The 21859-nt window shown below is 39.1% G+C and overlaps 1 protein-coding gene across 3 annotated transcripts in view; it reads right to left on the bottom strand.

The window, feature by feature from the left end:
* The window catches only part of LOC122984555 (cGMP-inhibited 3',5'-cyclic phosphodiesterase A-like), a 61473-nt gene that overhangs the window by 17678 nt on the left and 21936 nt on the right, over nucleotides 1–21859 (bottom strand). The window contains exons 2-8 of one of the 3 annotated variants that reach the window (XM_044355078.1): nucleotides 13844–13894; nucleotides 5540–5785; nucleotides 1634–1779; nucleotides 1443–1558; nucleotides 1081–1324; nucleotides 901–977; nucleotides 389–585 (exon numbers count right to left, since the gene is read on the bottom strand). In XM_044355078.1, coding sequence (XP_044211013.1) covers nucleotides 389–585; nucleotides 901–977; nucleotides 1081–1324; nucleotides 1443–1558; nucleotides 1634–1779; nucleotides 5540–5785; nucleotides 13844–13894 — 1077 coding nt within the window. Of the gene's footprint in view, nucleotides 1–388; nucleotides 586–900; nucleotides 978–1080; nucleotides 1325–1442; nucleotides 1559–1633; nucleotides 1780–5539; nucleotides 5786–11655; nucleotides 11990–13843; nucleotides 13895–21859 lie in introns of those variants that run through there. The other 2 variants (XM_044355080.1, XM_044355079.1) reach the window with 2 other exon arrangements.

Here is a 21859-nt window from a genome sequence, read left to right as displayed (position 1 = left end):
TTCCTAGCTACCGTAGCTAGCAGTTGCAACAGTGTTTACTACAAGTCTGATGGTGTGATACTCTACAAAAAAGGATTAGCTTCCTGCATGCACAATCCACTGTCGCACCAGTCTCACACGTAGTTCAGATGTATAACATCTCTGGACAGCCTGCAACCACACTGAAAAAAAAGTTATAACTAATATTACTGTGACCTTTGTCAATTAAACATTTAATGCCTTTTAAGGCCTTTTTTGACTGAATTCAATGCTATTAAGACATTTTCAAGATATGCAAATACCTTGTTAGAAACCACTGCTCCACCTTTTTTATTTCTTACTGTCTTTGAGGGAATTTTCAACACATCTGTAGTCATTACCAAAAGGAAGCCTTTCTGTTTCTGTCTACCTCTGGTGATGGCAAGAGTGGGTGAAGAACGATGCCCTCTGCCGGATAATCCCCGCAACCTTCCCTCACTTCAGGCTGCTTCCTGCCTCCCTCTCCCTCCTCTTCATTCTGTGCAAAGTCACTGCTATCACTGTGGTTGGTCTCATAGGTGCTGTCGTAGGTGCTGTCGTAGTCTGAAGACGCTACTACACGCTCATCTGAGGGGGACAAAAAAAAATGTTAGAAATGTGCAATTTTCTGTAACCAAATTGGTGGTTATGAAAAGTTACAATAGGGAGAAGGTCAGTATGAGTGAGTCAAATAATCAGTCCAGAAAATAAGCTAAAAATGAGAGAAGACAATACTAATCAAACAGGTTACAGTAAACTCTTGAAGTTTTGGAATACCAGTGCGTTGGTGGAAATACCGTACATGACCAAATTTCTCCCAACACTTTATTTCTCTTCTCTAGCTGATAGATGGATGTGTTTAATATCGAACAGAAGCTGAGATGCTTGCAGTGCTGAGTTTACCTGGATGGGGTATTCTGTCTCCTTTGTCAACAGATTCTACCCCGTGGTTCAGTCGATTGTTGAACGGCCTGCCACAGCTGAAAGAAAGAGAGCAGAGAAACATTTCCATACAAATGGACGCCTTTAGACATAGATGCTTTCAAAGCCTTATTCCACTATTTGTGAATTCCAGTATATTACCTGCTACAGAGCGATGGAGGCCGCCAGTGAGGGGTGGTGGAGCTGGGGGCGCTCTGGCTGTGAGTTAAGGCTCTGTGGTGGCTCTTGGGGGCCACAGAGCCAGGGGTTCGCTCTGTCAGGGGCCCAGCCGGCTCAGGAAGCTGCACTGAACATGTCTTGATGGTAGGGCTGGAGACAGGAGTGCCCTGGACAGGAGGTGATGGGCATGGAGAGCCCAGAGGTGATATGTTGGAGGGGGGGAAACCTGAAAAAGAAACAGACACTGTTTCTGCACTGATATGACTCTGATGATTCAGTCTTCAAAGTACTGTGTGGAACTACTCCTTCTTTCCCTTTATGCTGATTTTTACACACACCCTCACCTGGTCTTCCCAGTGGTTTGCTGTAGAGGTGGTTGGAGGTGACAGTGGCAGCACAGGAGGCGGACATGGAGCGGCTCTTTGAGATGGTCATCATCACTGAGTTGTTCCATGATTCACTGGTTTAATGTAAGGAAACAGTCAGATAAATGAATTATTGTAAGCCTAAATTGTATGTGAGTAAATTACATTACCTGTCTGTGGTGTGTTTGATGCTGGCTGAACGGTCTCTGCGTACAGGGCCTGGCTCGATGGTAGGCAGACCTGTGGCCGAGGTGGTCGTGGTCCAGGTTGATGAGATTCTCCTCAGCAATCCCGGGGGAAGGCTTCGCCTTAGACGCTGTAATGCAGATACACAAACACATGATTACACACTCACAAAACACTTTTTTCTAGACTTTAAACTAACAATGCACATACTCATTGCCTATGGAGCTATGTCAATTTGAGCAGAAACAGAGCAAATCTAAGTGCAAGCAGAGGCTATTTGAGTGCGAGGGCAGGGTTTTGAGGGACCAATTACAAAATTTGAACGTGAAATCAATAAATTATGCTCTCAAATTGATATACCACGCTCTTAAATAAAGATAGGGAAATAGCTCCATAATTGCCTGTCTACATGACTACACACCTCTATAACTATGTGAGGCCAACTGGAGCCTACGATATGAATAAAATCAGCATATTTTGCATAAACAGTTTTGGTGCTGGAAAGTCTTACTTCCTCCATGTAAGTGAACATTTCTCTCGACAAATGCCACAATGCCATGTCTCAAGATGGTTTTTGCAACATGTGTTTAATCCGTAAAGTTTAATGTAGATATGAGGCCTGATTAAGCAGCGGAGTATCTGCTCTTTGCTTGGGCAAGGGTGTGCTTCAAAGACGGTTTAAAGGTAAATTAGGTCAGAGAACTGTGTGGAAAAGTTTCTAATAAAACTAGTGGCTATTTGCAAGACTTGTGGAGCTAGATAAGAAGAGTGAGATGAAACTGCCAGTCAAGCCAGTAAGGCCAGCCAATGTAGGTCAGCCTAAGCAGATACAATGTAGATATAAGACCGGATCAAGCAGCCAAGTATCTACTCCTCGGTTGGGTGACAGTAGGATTCAAAGAAAGTTTAAAGATATGTAAAGATAGGTCAGGGTTAGAAAATGGTGTCACTTGTCAGAGGGCCCAATAGATTCAACACAGTACATCATTAACAGTGCTGTTTCATAGGAAGGCTCACCCAACTTTTGGTAGATTTAACTCTGTGTATTGTTAACTATAATAAGTGTTGTAAAGTAAAGTTTGTCAATGTGACGACATTCTGATTTTTGTGTTTAATGTATACTACCTATTATTTACTGCTAGAACGGTCCAATTTCCCAACATTGTTTCAAAGAGTCCAGTCTCACCCCATCTTCTCATTATGTCATGCCACAGTAACTCTTACACTGTTTGGATCACACTTTACTCTATGGACATAAAAGAGTAAAAAGATACAAAGTCTGTGCCGAGACAGCTAGAGATGTAACATGGATGGATGATAAAGAGGAAAAAAACAGGTGCCTCACTTGTTCTGTGGAAATATATAGCTCTTGTCATTAGTTAAAACATGACGTATGGCATCAGGCCTATATTCTGACTAATAAATATAGCTTGTTGTGTCTCCTTTTTGCCCCCATCAAAAAAGTAAAGACATTAAACTAGAAGGATGCCATATTGGTTCTTTCAGCCTATTCCTGTTTTTTGAAAAGCATATGGGGGACAGGATGGTAAGTAGATAGGAGACATGCTTGTTCCCCCTGTGGTGTCAATCTATCCGGTTTTGTAAATGTTGTTGTAAAGCCATGAGCTAAACTCAGTTATTTGTCAGTTTGTATTTTTGGTTGTCTAAAAGGGTCTCTCTCTCACACACACGCACACACACGCGCACACACACACACACACACACACACACACACGCACACGCACACACACTCACAAACACACACGCACACACACTCACAAACACACACACACACACACACACACACACACACACACACTCACAACCAAATCACAGAGTGAGACTGGGATATAGAGGGCAGCAGAGGTTTAAATTTCACATACTACTGAAGTAAGTCATGTCCATCCTTCTTTCTCTGTTTACTTCCACACACAAGCATCATCACTGCCATCCAAACACACAGACTCATACATTGCTCAATTGGTATATTTCTCTTCCAGAGAGAAGGAAATCTAATCAAAAGATCTCTAATAGTGTGTGAAAGAATGAGAGAAGAGGAGTGATTGAGTAATACAGAGACAGAGGGTGAGTAAGAGAGAAAGAGATATTTGGTGGTAATCAATCATCACTGCTGCTTTCAGTGTTGAGAAAGTATAAATTGTGTGGATAAGCAGTTTTAAGTGCAGATCTGAAAAGTTGGCACATATGCAACAATAATGGATCTGACAAAAACTAAAGTAGACATGATGTTCAATTGTGATGGATTGCTGTTATCCTAAAGTTTAAGTCTGTAGTGAAATGGATATAAACAAATGACCTCAAAACTCTTACTGCACCTTGGAAAATTGGCAGTATTAATGTAAAGTTTATGTGACTCGCCAGAAATTCATATAACGTAAAACATCTAAAACCACCATCACAGTCCTTTTAAAGAAGACATAGCTTCAATGGATGTAAGCAATAACCAGAACTGCTAGTGTTGAATCATGGGGAAAAAAACAAAAAGTGAAAGCCAAATGATTAGCGTGTTGCCAACAGCAGCAACAAGCAAAAGTCAAAAGTTGTACAAAGTGCTTTGCTGTCCAGTTAATCTGGTCAGAACCTGAGTGAGCGAGCAAATGCACCTCAGTCACCAACATTTTTGATTACCTTTATGTAACAGCTATTTCTGTCCTCAGTTCAGAGCCATACAGCAGGGCAGCACCGGTGCTGAATCACAAACTTTACCCATCACCACATGCAGACTCACAAATCCCCAATGAGCTAAAATGAGGCAGCATCTCATTGAGTTCCACCACATGGGTCAAGCATTTGAGTGCACTCAGACAGCGTTAAAGCTGCTAGTCAGTTTCCTGGTAGGCTATCCTGCATTGCATCACACACTTTATTTAGTTTCCTTGCCGCCTTAAGTGCCTGCATACATTTTGAAGCACTGGCCTTGTAAAACATTAAAAAGCCCTGTGGAAGTCTGTGCGTCATTGTTAGCTACATTAGAGCCCCACGCTACGCCAGCAGTGAGGGAGGGAGGAAATGGGGAGGATGTTTGCAGGGTGAGGTACACCTGGGCATATGTTTGTGTGTGTGTGTGTGTGTGTGTGCGTATTAACACACGCTGCAACATACAATGAAATTAAAACTGACTTTCCTGATTAACTAAGTCTTCTTCTACTGATTATGATGTTTGCTTCCTAATAATAAACATTCTTTAAAGGATAGGTTCACACATTTTCAAGTCTCAGTCACAGGCCTCCTTCAATGCAAAATTGTTTTCAAAAGTGTATTTGACGCTCATATGAGGCTTCAGCCATCTGAGTTAGCCAAATCATATCAATATCTTTCAAATTTACTCTCTTTTTAGGGACAAAATACCTCTTTTTATTACGATCCTTCCACTGCAGCTGAACAGGAAAACACTGGTCGTTGAGACACAAACAGAGGATTTTTTACTAAAATGACTTTAAGTGTGGAAGATATCCACTTTATTTTGACTAACTCAGACAGCTGAAGCCTCATATTATCTTCAGATAAACTTTTAAATACAATATTTGCTCAAAACAAGGACTGTCCTCCATCACTGACATTGTAAGCGCATTTGAAGGGGATCTTGCAAAACCTGTTTCATTGTTCATTCGGGCACCTGACAGGATTGAAAAATTGTGAACTTATCCCTTAAGTTGTCTTGGGAGAGAATCAAATCCTTATGAGAAAAGTGAGTGACTGTTGTAAATGATGATTTTCCTAGTTCCTAATCAGCACAGTTTGAGCACAATACACTTATGATGGATCTTGGGGCTTCTGAATCATTGTGGTTGGTTTGTTGTTTGGATACTATCCTAAATGTCTGACGAAGAGCACAAGGATTAACAGAAATTAGAGAAAAACGCTCTCACCTTTGGAATGGCCAGCCTCTCTATTTTTTCGGGCCCATCCTCGGAGTCAGAACAGGTGTGTGTGTCTGCTGGGATGCGAGGCCGGTGGAGTGGCTGCAGGCAAATCTGGGTGCTGAGGAGGCTGCTGACGGCCTTCAGAGAGCTGCAGGTGTTCGGGGGCAGCGATGGGTCTGCCAGCAGGTCTGAGATCAAACCATGGGCCTCACCCATCACCGTGATGTCCACTACCACACTGGTGCCCGAAGACTAAAGATAAGACAGGAGAGAAAGATACAGAATGAGATAGTCAGTCTATGTTCATTTTTCACTGCTTCTTTATCTCTTTACCTGCAAAAAGAAAGGTGTTATGTATGTCTGCGGGCTGAAGACAGCACATGTATTGTGTGTGTTTGTTTCTTTATCCTAAATTAAATTGTAAACAGTGTGCTGTATGGTGTATCAATATGTAATGTAAAAGTCTAAAATGTGACTGAAAATAAAGCTAGTATGTTGGGACAACTGCTTGGGTTGAACATGTAAAGGTTAGTATGGATTGTGAAACATATCACAGCAATGAAAACACCATTACCAGACACACGATAGTATCCATATAAAGAATAGCTCTACTCCCATCTCACCTCCTCTCCCCTAAATTTAGCAGTCACTGATTCAAAATATTGACTGATAAGCCCAAAGGCTCATCTATGTCAAAGGTCAACCATGTGTGGCTTCAGTAATGAATTCCACCGTTAATGTCAACATGTGCTAATCAGCTCTTTAGCTTATAATCAATTTCCTCACACTCTGCAACACATGTGCCAATATACACACTCACACACATATACATACATATGTTTATCGTATATTTAAGTGCATCTGCGCAAGACTTTTCATTTTTAACTCGATATGTCAATCCATACAATAGAATCTGAGAGCTAAAGACAGAATTAATACATGAGGAATAAAGAGTTGATAGTGTGAATTTGTATGTAATTCACAAATCTGAGGTAACTTATATGCATAATGCACTTAATTACAGCACAAAATATGACCTGGAAAGATTGCTTAAACCTGCCAATTTCGATTTTATAAGTAAGGAATCTGTTCAAAATCAGAAGTTATGAAAGCATAGTGTTTCCAAAGGAATATGCTATTAATTAATTATTTTAGTTAAAGTATTATCATTTAAAAAGACATAACATGTTTGTGTGCTGCTTATGTGCCACGTTTATTAGTTTATTTTATTTATGATACGTAAATTGTAAAACTTCTTAATATGCATTATGTGTCATTGACTTATCAGAAGTAGCACCTGGTTAACAAGCTATAAGATATGATTGGGAATAGATGTGAAAATGGAAACTTACAAAGACTAAACATCCTACATGTAACAACTTTATCAGCATATATTAATTTTCTCTTGATGGTCACAAACAAGCCCAATTCATACAACTGAGTAAAGTTGGACACACTGGAAAACACACTCAGTGACTGGTAAAGTACAATTAGATGTTTGTTGATAGTTAAACCCCACAAATCCTGTAAGAACACAAATTGTCATGTGTCAATAAACAATTTGATTTGCACATGCTGGACCTTCTGTATCAACCTAAAGATATTGATAAAAATTCTGTAAAATTGTTGATGGAGACAACAGGGACTACACTCTGTAGAGAGAGCTGAGGTGAGTGAACTTAGTAAGAATGAAATGAACTTCAGCTGAGCTGTGGCTCTCTGCTAAAACCAGGATGAACTCATGGCACACTGCTCTGTTCTTCTGTTTGCTAACCATTTTCAGACCTTTTTTTCAAACTCTCTCTATCTCAATCTCTCTTTTTTCTCACTCACTCTTGTGATGTCGACGTTCCCTATTCCAATTGTACATGTCAGACATGTTTAAAACATTCTAAAAAATAAAGGGAATAACTGGCAACAGGAACAGAAAGCAAACATTTGAATTCTTAAACATAACTAAAAACACAAATAGATTTGACATAACTCAGTCTGATTTGTCTTGATGTTCAAATCAAACTATAATCAGCTTAACAATAGCACTGGTCATTGCTTGCAACTTGTCAACACTAGTGCCAAAACAATACCCGAGTTTCACTACAGATACTGCAACAATACTTTTTAGATACCTCCAAGAAATATAAACACGCAAACTACCTTGTTTTATTATTAACAAAACAGGGAAAAACGTCTCAGATGTTACATGTCATCTAAACACCAGCAGGTGTCCAAGAACTTTGCTGAAATTAAACAAATTAGGAACTGTTTGATTAAGAAATAAAGTAACGAGATTACAAATCTGAAATTTAATGCCAGCTTTCAGTACTTAAGTTTTATTTGATGCTACTATAACAGTTTTGGTTGGTACCAATAAAAAATCGAGGTTTGATACACAGCTGTAACTAAAAATTTTGTGTTTTCTTAAGTTTCAGATGAACTTTTTTGGAGAACCATTTCTAGGTTTGTTTTTTTAAAGGGGAAAGGATTATTAAATTTGGTAATCAATGAAATATGAGAAAGCTATGTGAGGCTATATTACAGTTAAACAATTAAACTGCTATTCCTAACAGCCTGTGCACCATTGTCTAGTCACAGGTCTATCAGCATTTAACGTAATGGAATCTGGGGAAATCATTGTTGCTACATGACGTACTTTATCTATTTATTTAGCATACTGGCTGTCACTACAGTATGCGGTTGCCTGTGTTGAGGCAAAATCAGCTGATAATATTGATTTTTGGTTAGGCAACGCTACCAAAACATAATGCTGTGGCTATAAAACAAAACAGAATAATCATAAGAAATTCTCATCATCCATTAGCACTGAAATGGAAATAATAAGAGAGCTTATGGAATTATGGATGATTGCTAGAGTAGGTAAATCAAGACGTTCAATCTTCCCCAGATGTTTTCTACTCTTCCACTCCTGCTCTCCTCCTGCAACCTTCTCTCCCCCGTTGTACCGACACACGAAGCAAAGGAGCTCACATGATCACTCCATAAGCCTTCGCTCTCCCATCTGCCTTCCCCCCGAGGCCACTATGCTTGACGACTGGCAGAAACCTTTGCCTTTGCCACTCAGCTTGTATCTGTGCCTAACTTTTTCACTTCAGTGTTTTGTTTTTTTTTGATATCTTGAGCCTATAAAATGTCTGTTATAGTTGTATGCTTTTTTTCTAATATTATTCTAGGGAAGCTATCACCTTTTCTCTAACTTATGTTCATATATTTGTCCGGGGTAGAGCTTCATCTTAGGTAGAAAAAGAGAAAGATGAGTGGGTGGAGTGAAGGGGGGACATAAAAGGTAACAACAGCAGAACCACCCCTCTGTATTCAAACAAACTGACAGATGATTCTCATAATTTGCTTCCTTAAACAGATTGTATTAGCTCTTCAAACATGTCAGAGCTCAGGGCTGTGATGTGATGAGTAAATGCATCGAGCACACAGGAAGACAGTTTCCTGGAAGAGCGCGTGTCTGCATGTGTGCATGTGGGAGTGTGCATGTGTCACCTCAACCTGAACAAAACCCATTAGACCACTCCAGAGCTTTATGACATCCTGCTATTGTGACATTCACCCATTACCTGGCAGTAATGGACTCTGTTCGGCTAATGTCAGGGAGAGAGTGAGATAGAGGGAGATTGAATGTGTGTGTGTGTGTGTGTGTGTGTGTGTGTGTGTGTGTGTGTGTGTGTGTGGTGGGGGTGGGGAGGGGGGGTGCAGCTGTTTTCATGTCCAGTAGTGGCACTTTTCTCTGTTAGAATTCTGATATTTAACTTTTGCATTCTGCCTTATAGTTAAAACTATTTATAAAACAACCTACTGTATGTGAGTGCATTTGCAATTGCATGCAGCGTGACATGCATGAGCATTTGAGCAGATCAAGCGCCACAGATCACTGTGCTGGTATAGAGACACAGTGGTGAGGCGAGGCGAGGGAGAAGGTTATTGATTCCTCCCAGCATAAAGGCCCACAGGAGACAGCAAGGGGAGCGACGGTCAATGAGTAAATCAACAGTGGAGACACACACACACACACACACAGATGAGTGTATATACACACATACATAGGCGTGCATGTACCACAACTGCCCCTTGGGATCTGTCAGTACATGCCGCACACAGAAAGATGGGTCATAATCCCTCAACAAATGCAGCACACTGTAACAGAAGACAATATTAAACACTGGCCTGCGATGATGTATGCTGATAAGTAAAATAAGATCTGTGTACATTAAGCTCCTAAAAATAGAAGCACTGATTTGGATCACTAGTAAGGCTGCATAACATTGTCAACTTTAAATGGTAAAGCACTATCCGTTTAGGGTTTGGCATTCAAGCTGATACACACAGAAATACTTTTCACAAAAATTATACTTTTAATTAAATGAGAGCTGCAACGATTAGTCGATTAGTCAGTTAACAAAAAATGATCTGTAACTGTTTTGATAATCTATTAATCGATTAGTCATTTGTGAGGATTTGCTAGTTTTCTTAGTCTTAAGTGATAAATTGAATATCTTTGGATTTTGGACTGTTGATCAAGCAAACCAGGCTATCTGAAGACATCACTTTGGACTTCAGGAAACTATGATGGACATTTTTCACTATTTTCAGATGTTTTATAGACCAAATTATTAGTTGTTTTTTTGGCTACCCGTGGGGACCTAGAAATGAGCTCAATCCATCACCACAGGAAACCCCCTTAATCATTACTTTTCTGTTTTAAATTACTTTGAACTTTGGTCATTTGAAAAGCAGCCTATTGAAAAAAACTCAACAGAGGAAGTCCACACATGGACAAAAAACATTGTACGTAACCTGATTTGAAAATTATTTGAGGATAACCCTAGCATTTTTTTTTTTTTTTTTAAAAGGAGCTACATTTTAATGTCACTCATAATGCCTGAATCACACAGACACTATGATCCCTCTGAGCACAGATGTATGCATATGTTATAATCATGTGGATGTACATCATTATCAAAATTAAGGTCAGCGCTCATTCCACAGAAATCAGGATGATACAGATACCAAAACATTGATGATTTTCCTTTCTTTCTTTCCCTTTTCCTCCCATATCTGCCATTTCCAACTATTTCAGTTTTCCCTCTCTTCGCCCATCCCCCAGCCATCTCTTGAGAGACAGTTAAGAGATATGTAGGCAGATCAGGCATAAAGGCAGATGGTGAGAGCAGAGAGGGAAATAAAGAGAAAGAGAGAGAAAGAGAGTAATAGACAGGCACAGAGAAAGAGAGGAGCTGAGTCCACAGGCAGGCCATGGCCAGTCAAGTGAAAAAGAGAACAGCTCACTCTAGCAGGCCAGCTGAGCTCCTCCACAGTCTAATCTACAACTGTACATACAACACTACGTTGGTGAGATGCCCATTGTTTCTATTCTACTGTAGCACAGAAGAGTGTATAATATGACTTTAAGAATGAATGCCGAAGCAGTAGTAGCAAACAATGCATACCAGAGACCAAGTTCATGTTCTGGATACAGGAGAATGAATGCAGTATATGCAAACAGTTGCAGGATTGCAGAACAGGAACCTCACAGTTGCAAGACTATTGATCCTTAACAAATGTATCTATTGATTTGTCAATAACGACTAGAGAAGTAAAAGCTAGCTGAGATGTGTTACGTTTTGCATTTTGCAATAAATCTACCTTTTTCTCATATGCATTGTGTCTAAAAGTGATGCTTACACAAAAATCAATAGATATTGATATTATTCTAAGTTTCAGTTGAAGATAATGAAACTATGCAAACCATTGTGTTGCCTTGCGAACACACAGATATAAGCAGAAAAAACCATTCCTATAAGATATGCTGCTCAACAAATAGCACCCATTTAAAAACAATAGTGACGCTGAATCTTTCAGCAGTGGCTTCACTTATGAAGACCAGTCTCTCACATGCATAACTGACCTAAAAACTAGGCTGTATCAAGACGCTTAATTTAGACATTTCTTCAAGTTGTCCTACTTAAACCATTTCATCATTGCTGATTAAATGTCTTTCCTTTTTTCTGTGCGCACACACACAAAGCACAGGTACATGCACATGCACATACTGTCCAGATGACAGAGTACACACTCCACTAAAACCAATACTGAACCTGTTTAGGGGGACGCGCGTTGTCCTGATGGTGTCCCATGATGATACTTGCTGAGTGTCTCCTCTCCATGATTCGTGTTGGGTCTCAACACAGCCAGTCAAACCTGGTCTTAGCTATCACAATTCTTATGGATACAACAGCCTTCTGCTCTGTTTCCTTCCTTTAACTGTAGTTCAAATGCCACACAAGTAAGAGTCTCAATCCAAAGCAACTGACATTTCAATAATGTAGCCCACAAACACTTCCTCGCCCTCTCTTCTCCTCTGCTCTCCTCTCCTCTGCTGCTTCATGAACCTCCCTCTGTCCTCTCACCGCCCCTGCTTCTGCATCTGCCAATTGCAAGTGTTCACTGGTGGTTCAGGGATGAGAAGACCTACACAGCGCACAGAAATCAGTTGTATTGAAAATACCTGGTTGCTAAGATACATCAGGACAAAGATCAAAGTGACTCGTCTATGGACCATAAAATTGTTGTTCGGGGCTCAGTTGGCCACAGTTATACTACGCCCACTACTTGTCAAGTGTTTCCTGTGATAGCAGGTGATGCATGACAACCGAGCAGCGAGTAATGTGTATTATCAGAACAGGGCTTTCTACATCAGGAGACTGAGGCACATATTGATCACTAAATGTCTATTAAGATGGAGGTTTGGTTGTTGGCTAAAGCTGGAGCTGCATGTCCGGTATAAAAAAATTATGGATGACTTAAAAATCAAATGAGAGGTTAAGTATAAAATAAATGCAGTCTTCAAAAGTTCAGAATTCTTCTTGTAAAAGACAACACTGACTTCTAAACTCTGGGAGGTTTGGTGGGAAAAGTCAAACCTGGGATATCTATAAGAGTGATTACTTTTGTTCCCTAAATTTAAATGACTGTACTTGAAATGTCATGGTTTTTTAATCAAAATACCTTTCTTATTTAATGATCTGTATTTATTTTGCATTGCATGCTTAAGACTACTGATAAATGTTAGCAATAATAAGTAGCATCTTGCATCTTAATGCGGTATGTGTCCCTGCAACTAACAATACCTGTTAAAATTAGGGGCAAACCACAATCCCAATAAAAATAAAGCATAAGAACCACCTGGCAGCAAAAATGTTAAGAAAAAACATGAAACATGGCAGGCCCACTACCATTTTTCTCAATGTCCTGTAAACCATTTTAATTAACCATAACCAATACTAGTAACAAACTGAGCCAAGTTGAATGTTATTTAATTAGAAAAGCATTACTGTACTGTTTAGCAAATGAAAAATGCTAATTAAACTTTGTCCAAACAGCTGCTGTCTTTAGACACAAAAGACACACTCCATAAGCTGCCATATTGACATTGAACATTTTTTTGATAATGGTTTTTATTGACCATTATGTACTTTAAATGTTGGTTGCTAGCATAAAGCACTCCTGTTTTTTCACACACCCATATGTCCCATTCCACATTTTCCCCCTTTTCACACAGACTTCAACCAGTAAGCATTAAGACTATTCCTAAAGGATGTCAATGATTCTGCTAGGTATGAACTGTAGGTAGATTGTTGTTAGCTAACATATAACAGCTAAATGCTTATTGTTTGTTGTTGAGTTTAATACAAAGTTTTCATGAAAGTTCCATGATGAACTATAAACAGTGTTCATTTATGACCATCAATGTAATAACTAAGTGGGTGCAATTATATGCACATCACATAGGTGAAGAGCTATTAAAAAACAGTACCAATGGAAAAAGAGTAACGTACACTTAGCCGCAATTTTAATTCAAATTGACAACGTGACGATCCAAGTCAGATCTTCCTCAGGTTAAAATGCTTTTGAGCAATTTTAAAATGTAATTTGTAAGTCAAAAAAGGTCTGAAATTAAAAAAAAATAGGAGGTAAGTTGAGTTGACTTGAAGCAGAAAAATGCGTTTGGAATTGAGTGGATTTTAAAAATCCTCTATACATTCAAGATTGACATAACAGCCAACCAAATTATAAGATTTCAATCTGAACACATCAGTGGACTCACAAACTAAATAAAATCAAACTAAATAAAAATTGTTGTTTAAAAATGTTCCACATTAACAAGTCAAGTGCAGTTGTTACATCCACTGCAATAAAAGAAATCTGTAAGCTGAAAAAAACCCCAAAACAATTCCAAAAACAAGCACACATCTTTCCTTCTCTTTCCCTCTCTGCTGCACTGACCTGGGATCTGCTCATAGCCCTCTTGTAGTCCCATTCTGGCTGGCACATAATCTGGAGATAGAAGGACACAAACAGAAGCTACTGTCAGAGACCTGTCCACTCTGTGACACTATACAGCACTAACTGAGCGCAGAAGCACTTTTCTCTTCATCTGCTGTCCCTCCTTCCTCCTCCCTCCATCCATCTCTCCGTCAACCTATCTAAAAATAAAAGAAGAGCAGGCGCTGCTGATGAAGAAAAGGACACATCACACTTAATGCTGGAGGGCTGATCTACATACAGCTCCCCTTCACCACCACCACCACCTCCCTACTCATCCCCGCCTGTCTCTCCCCCCACTGCAATGATTTTCCATTTGAAACTGTAATTCAATTTCACAGTCAGACGACAATATTCGAAGTAGCTTTCACTAAATAAGACAGCTTTGAAGTTTTTGGAGGGTACCTTTGACAGAACTAGCCATTTCCTGCTGCTTCTGGTCTTTGTGCTGAGCTGGAATAAACACAAAACATCCCAGACTTATCGCTGTACTGCAAAGCTGAAATTGATATTGATCTCCTCAACTGATAAGTCTAGCAACAAGGGCATTTCCAAAAATGTGGGAGTGTTGTTTAAAGGTGCAGTAGACAAGTGGTGGCCCCAAATGGCAGCACAAATCATGCAATGTTGCATCAATAAAGCGTGCACTCCTTTGACCTACATTGCATGTTGGTAACAGCTGGTGTAGTGGAGTTGAAGAAGAGGTTAAGCCAAAAATGGTCCAACACTCAATGAATGAAGGACTAAAAATTGCTGTGTTGGAGCAAGTGTAGCATTTTGCACTTCAGTTTTGATTCATTATTTCCTGCACAGTACATAGAGAGGGCTTCCCACTAGTAATCATATCTGACAGCAGAGGTTAATTTGGGAGCTGTGGCATCTAAGTTGAGGTCAACAGGATGTTCGTCTCTGCTGCAGCCCCACAGTTTGATTTGGGTGGGAAAAAACGGCTTTGCATTAAAAAAATCTCAACTCGTTGCATATTCAAACCAGACTGCATAATATTTTTTTTTCTTTGCTTTACAGGATATATGAAATATATGTGAAGGTATGCTTAACACAACATTTGGCTTTAAGGTTTAATTGAGGCTTTGGATTTACTGTATCTTCCATTTAATGTTCAAAAAAAGAAATGCAATTTTAAGTATAGATATTGTTTAATTATCAATCTGTGGGTGTGTGTTATGTCTGTGGACTGCCCTAGCTGTCATAGTTCATAGGCTGATGTCATAAAATGAGATGACCTGACAGAGCGACTGTCATCCACTGGAGATGACTTTGCATCTTGAATGGCAGATGAGATAATCTGCCTAATACAGCGGACTCATGTTTTATCCAAGCCCCTCAGGATGGGATGGTTGTTTAGAGAAAAAGAAAAAAAAAACAGGAATGCTGAATCACACTTAACTCCCTGGTAATGTAAATATGTATAATTTGTTTTTTTGAATGCTATATGTCTACCTTTCTTTGCTTGTTAATGATCTTTGTTTGGGAGTCAAGCTGGGAAAAGTAGTGCAATGTTTATGTGCAGTTATAGTACAGTGTTGTATAGCAGATATCCAACTTGAGTAAACCAAATAAATCCTTTTTCTATCACAAACAACACACTCTCATCCTTCATCCGGGCCCTTAAATCCTCCTCTGTGCTCTGCTGTCTCTTGACGACCTCCATTACAGCTCAAATACACTTCTCATGTCAATGTCTGTAAGAGGCTGGGAAATCGCAGGGGCCTAATGGACTTCAGAGCCACAATATCTTTGACAGCTCCATCATTCAGTCTTAAGTAGACTGCTACTAATGCTAATATCAGCTTCATACCAATAGATACATGTGCTACAGTAAGAAACTGTCAACATCATGTGCCAGGGATCTTCTCTGACACACAGATACTCACCTGAGTGCTTTATTGCTGCTAAGACCATCACATGCACAAACACACTGCAAACTGCAGGGGGAGCTCTTTTTGTTTACATGAACATTGAGAGTGTCAGGAGTGTTTGTGGTATGCAGAACCTAAATCTAACCCTAATTTTGAAGTTATTTCTTAATATTTGCAAGAATATCATACATAACCTGAATGAATGAATAAAAAGCTGACAAGATCTTTTTATATCTTCACCATATTTATAAACCCTTCAAGCTGTATCCTATCCCAGCATACACTGGGAAGACAGCAGAGAGACACTCTTCACAGTCCATCACAGTACTAACACAGACATATTCATAAATTTGGGGAATGTAATCTCAGGTTTGACTAACTTTCATGTGTTTAGAATTTTTAAAAAATGCAAGGAAGATATACAGTAGGGCTGCATCTAATAATTATTTCCATTATCAATTAATCTGTAGATTATTGTCTTGATTAATTGATAAGTCGATGGTCTTTAAAAAGGCAGAACGTGTTGAAAAATATCAGTGACTGTTTCCCAAAGCCCAAGATGCAACCTAAAATTTCATGTTTTGTCCCAACCAACAGATCATAACCCAAGGATATTCAGTTTAGTATCATAGAGGCTAAAGAAACCAGAAAACATTCACATTTAAGACGCTGGAACCAGAGAATTTTACACTATTTGTATTATTTTTAAAACTGATTCAAAATGATGAAACTAATTTTCTGTCAAACAACTTATTGATTAATTGACTAATCATTGCAGCTCTAGTATAGAAACTCTTTCCAGAGAGTACAAGGGGTCCAAGCACACGAACCATTGTCTTCAGTTACAAATTAGAGCTTTGTCCTGGACTGACATTACTGAGCAGACTCACCCAATGAAACTACTGTACATGGAACACTGCAGTCTGTTATCTATATTATAGATGAGTTATGTTATAGTAATAATTGATAATACTCTTACATGAAATCTTCTGCATGTCCTACATTAATCTCATTATCATAACAAGATATATTCCAAACCATGATAGAGCAGTTTTTCACATATTGTGACCCACTTCTTGTAAATTACCAGCTGCCTCAAAACTAAAAATAAAAAGAATGAGATTTCTTCAGTGGCCCAACAAGTTTCAAACACCCTTGTTTTGCCTCGTAAAAATTACTACTTTGATTCACCACAGGGACAACATATGGTGTAGCTGTGTGTAGAGATGCATGTCAGCAACCCTCTTTTTACTACACTACATCATGGCAGGAATGATTTTTCTTTTACGTACTTTACTATAAATTAAATCCACTGTGACAATGTGAATCCACTAGGATTGTTGAGAGAAGTTGTAGATCGTGTTCTGAAACACAATGTGAGACTGTCCTACTGTCCTTAACCTTATTCTTTAAACGCACTGCAGTGTGTGTGTGTGTGTGTGTGTGTGTGCACGCGTATGTGTGTGTGTGTGTGTGTGTGTGTATGTGTGTGTATAAGTGTGCTTGTTATGAGGTGCTGTGACAAAACCATGTAAGGTCTAAAGGGACATCTGCCTGGGTGAATGTCTGTAAGCCTATCTTTACACACATACCCACCCACACACTTACACACAGAGGCACTAGCACACACAAGCGCGTACACATGCACCAACACTCACATACACACACACACACATTCTCTGTTTGTCACGACTCAGACACTCCAGTCCTGAAGAACCCAGCAAGCCGGACCCAAACCCCTACTGGCCAGCAACTGTTCTCGCGAGATCCCAGCTGAGGCAGAAAAAGAGAGAACATGGAGAGACACAACACACACAGAGAAAGAAAGAGCCTGAGAGTGATAATCACAGATTGAGATTTAGAGAAGAACAGGAATGTACAGTAGTCGATTACAGAAATAATTCCCTCTAATATTATATTGCCTTACACAAAAGGAGGATCATGTATCTGAGCAAACATATCATCACCTCAGCTTGCCTTATCTCACCTCATTTCGTCTGGTGATATATTGGTATTTGTAGAAGTAAAAGCTAATGTGGGTTGTTGTTAAAGTGACCAGATGTCCCAAAAAAATTGGGACAGTCCCAAATTACAAGCAGTTGTCCTGAATCCCAAATCCTGTCCTGTTTGTCCTGAAAATTAGACCAAAAAAAATTAGAGTTTTGATTAGTTATAGCCTAATAAAACATCAAATACTGATCGTTGTCAAACATTCTTTTGGTGATGCCCACAGACAGGCACTGTCATTGTGTTTCTTTTTCCTACTATCAGACAGCTGACTTCATGAACAAAAATAATAAATTTCAGCATTGAGTTTTGACTTTCATGTGTTTTATTGTTCATTGACACTGAATGTAATGTCCTGGAGGCTATGCCCACCGTGGCCACCCCCAACTCCCCTGTCCCGAATTTCACCTATTCTCATCTGGTCAGCCTAGTTGTTGTTCAGAGTATGTGGCTCTTGTGTTGTGTAGCCTGCTGCTATCAGGCTCAGTGTGACCGTCTGCTCTGCCTATGATCAAACACCACCTTATCACTCTATTCAAGATTGGATTTGCCGTATCAAAATAAGGGCTCCAGCTGCATATTGCATGGCAGAATAGCATTTTATTTATTATTTTATTTTTAAAACCAGGGGCACAATCATGAAAACAAAGACTTTAAAATAGAATTTCCTCTTATTGGTTTCTTTCAAAAAAAAGGCAATTTCATTTCAGTTGGACTTTAATATGTATGTCATGATTTGGCAAATGTGTACAAAATTGCATATAAAATAATCATATAAAGGTTCCATACAATAGACTGTGGTCCACTATTATGCATTACATTAGACAAAAACTGCTTTACTGTTTTTTCACATGTAAACCAAAAGGATTCTATTGAAATTTGCTTTGAATCATAACTTTTGGACAACAGAATTGCCATAACACGATATGATCAAATTATACTGAAAGCCAATAATAATACAATATTGAATTACTGCCCAGCCATACTTTGATAAGATATGGTCAGGTACATCTGAGGGAACATATATGGATATATCAGCTCCCTGTTGTGGCACCTGACATACTTTGTCAAGGTTTTAAAAATGGTTTATCATTGACACTAATTTGCACTGCAGTGTTTCTGCTCAATAGCCTCATTCTGTTGTACTCCTCATAGTGCAGAAGCAGATTGTTTCATTGATGGTACAGAACGTAATGTTTTCTATACAAACTGGTTCATAGTGAAGCCAAGAATCACCGTTTACCCACTCAACACAGTTAGCTTGCCAAATGGATTTGGCAAAGCTGCCTGTGTATGCATGATTTGCCAGTGTGTGTTCATGTGAGTGTGTGAGAGAGATGGGACGCCTGGGCTGGATGATGATGACTCACCCACCCCCACACTCATACACGTGAATTCAGACATGCACTCATGACCGTCATCACTCAAAACCACGTTAGCGCTGCTCACTGATGCTAATTGTTCCCAATCAGCATATCAGGGGGCCTGTCAATGCACTGTGAAACCAGACCACACCAGCGATTGCTTATTGATCTCATTACCTGCTCACGTCACTCCATCAAGCAAATGTGTGTGTATGTGTGTGAGGTGGCAACTGACACGTCCATCAGAGCTCCACACCTGAGTCCAACACTAGCCCTATCTAAAGCTAATGTCTTTATGAATTGAAAAAAATGTACCTTAAGTGTATTTTTTAAAACCAATTTGCTGTAAATAGTTTTTTATTGCTCAACACATTGCATTGTTTTTGATATATTTGAGAATATCTGCCTCACAACTAGGTTGACAACGCAGAAGTACCTTCAAGTGCAACGACACCGTTGGTTGCTAGATGCTGACACCAAAAAATCCCTGGTTCCAGTTGACTCCCATTCAAAAAGCGTCAACTTCTCTCCAGAAATACTAAAGTAAATATATTTTTTCAATCAGTCATATGGTCCCAATCGCTAAATTCGGGCCCTCTTATGATAGCAGTAAATTATTGCTCCATTAATAAGATTTGTAGACTTCTAGTAGGCTTTCATGTCCACCATGTGGGCATTGATTGAGAGTTCAGATTAGCGCTGTCTCGGACTTTCGAAGCTTCTGTTTAAAGAATATACAATGATTTTTCTCCAGACCAGCAGTTCTACTGTTTGTAGTTAAGGAGTTACACTAACACGACCCCCACCAGATGCTGTCACACAATATTTTGGTAAGTTTAATGTTGATTATGATAACTGCCCTGTTAGCATGGCTCCAATGCAAACCAATGGCTGATGTCACACCACCCTATGTCCATCTTTATATACAGTCTATGCAATAAGCCTAACCACAATTTTACATCTCTACCTCTTTACCTCTGTCTCCTCATCTTTTGTGTTTTATTCTCTGATTATGCAACACAGGTCAGATGAGTAACACTTAGCGCCCAGTGGATGTTACAGTTGAGATTACACAACTGTGATAGAATAAAATACAATAAGGTTAAATATGATATTATATTTAAGAATATTTAAGATTTATAAATATAATAATAATATAAATATATTTATTATAAAGCCTCTCTCAAAATATGTAGTTCATACTGTATATACATGTTCTTCTTCTTATTATTATAGATTAAAAAATGAATTAAAACTGTGAATATACAGATATAATATTAGGTTTGAATTCTGGAATAGTAATAACATTATTTTCATGGTTTCATTTTTATCTCAACCCTTTTTTGCCCCCTGTGAATGGATTGTGCTGATGGCAGCCACTAACATGGCCTCAGGCAAGTATGTGTGTGCGCATGTCTGTGTGTGCGTGTCTCACAGTGGAGTTGCATGACTAAGCCTTTGCATGTACTGTCAAGTAAATGCATGCATGCATCTGTCAGCAAATTTAGATGTGTACATCTCATCTTGGCATTCTCCTTCTCATGTGGGACACATGACTTGCTGTGTGTGGTCCTGTACAGTGGTTGTATGTTATAATGTGTCCTGTAGCATAACGCCTTGTATCCACTGATGTGTTTGTTGCTTGATATAACTGTACCCTAAATAATTAGACAACATGCTGTCTTGAAGTGGTTTTGTTGACTGTCTCCTTGAATGTATTTTCTTAAGAAGGCAATATCTGCCATCCATTAGAGATCAATAGTAGTAAAAATAATATGAGGTTCTTGTTTGACAAAAAAAGTCTAATGTTCATGACCCTTAAGTTTCAATTTTTGCTGATAAACTTCTTTTATGATAATGTCACTAATACTATCTTGAATAATTGTCTTAAGATGCATTTTTTTCTTATGTGCCCTTCATTTCCAGATGTTGCATACCACAATGTAGGTCACTGTGGTAATATCAAATTACATCACGGTAATATATTTTAACCATTTCACCCAACCTTCCTGTTAAATACAAAAGAAACTCTAAAATGTCTTTATTTTTATTTGTGTTTGAGCAATAAAAGGTGATATTTCGACTTGGGTGTATTTAGTAGAATTTGGCATTACTAATGAAAATTAGTGGGAAATAACAGTTTATTGATAAACTGACTAATAAAATCAGCTGTTCAAATGACATGTCTGTATCGCAGTGAATAACTGAGTAAGTGTATGAATGAATTAGCGATAATTCATGCCAACACAATACCGGAGAGTAATAATAATACCAGCAAAACATAAAAATTTCAATTTACACCATTCAAGACAGTTTGGATAATAACAGTGTGCATCCCTGTTCTTGCAACATACTTGTCATCTTTACTTCATTGAGGAAGACACATCACACGCTAACGGGTCCTCACACATGCACAAAACTCATCTGAAATACACACACACACACACACACACACACACACACACACACACTATTTCATCTTAGTCTTCCTCCTCCCTCCCCTTCTTCCCTCCAAGGCTCCATGGCTAAGTGGAGTGCTTTTCCCCTGCGTTGTTGTATCCATGTTAGGCTAATGACGCCAGCTTGTCATTCTCTACTCCTATTACTGTGAGAGAGGAGTGCGTCACAACTCCCACAACCCACTTCTCTCTGTCAGCTTTCTGCTCTTGCTGATTGACAGTGACGTTGCTGGGCGTTAGCATTTCAGGCTGAGTCTCATGGGAACA

The sequence above is a fragment of the Thunnus albacares genome, chromosome 6, assembly GCF_914725855.1.
Source record: "Thunnus albacares chromosome 6, fThuAlb1.1, whole genome shotgun sequence".
Lineage (NCBI taxonomy): Eukaryota > Metazoa > Chordata > Actinopteri > Scombriformes > Scombridae > Thunnus > Thunnus albacares.
The sequence above is the reverse complement of the archived record's forward strand: the minus strand, read 5'-3'. Positions and strand labels throughout refer to the sequence as shown.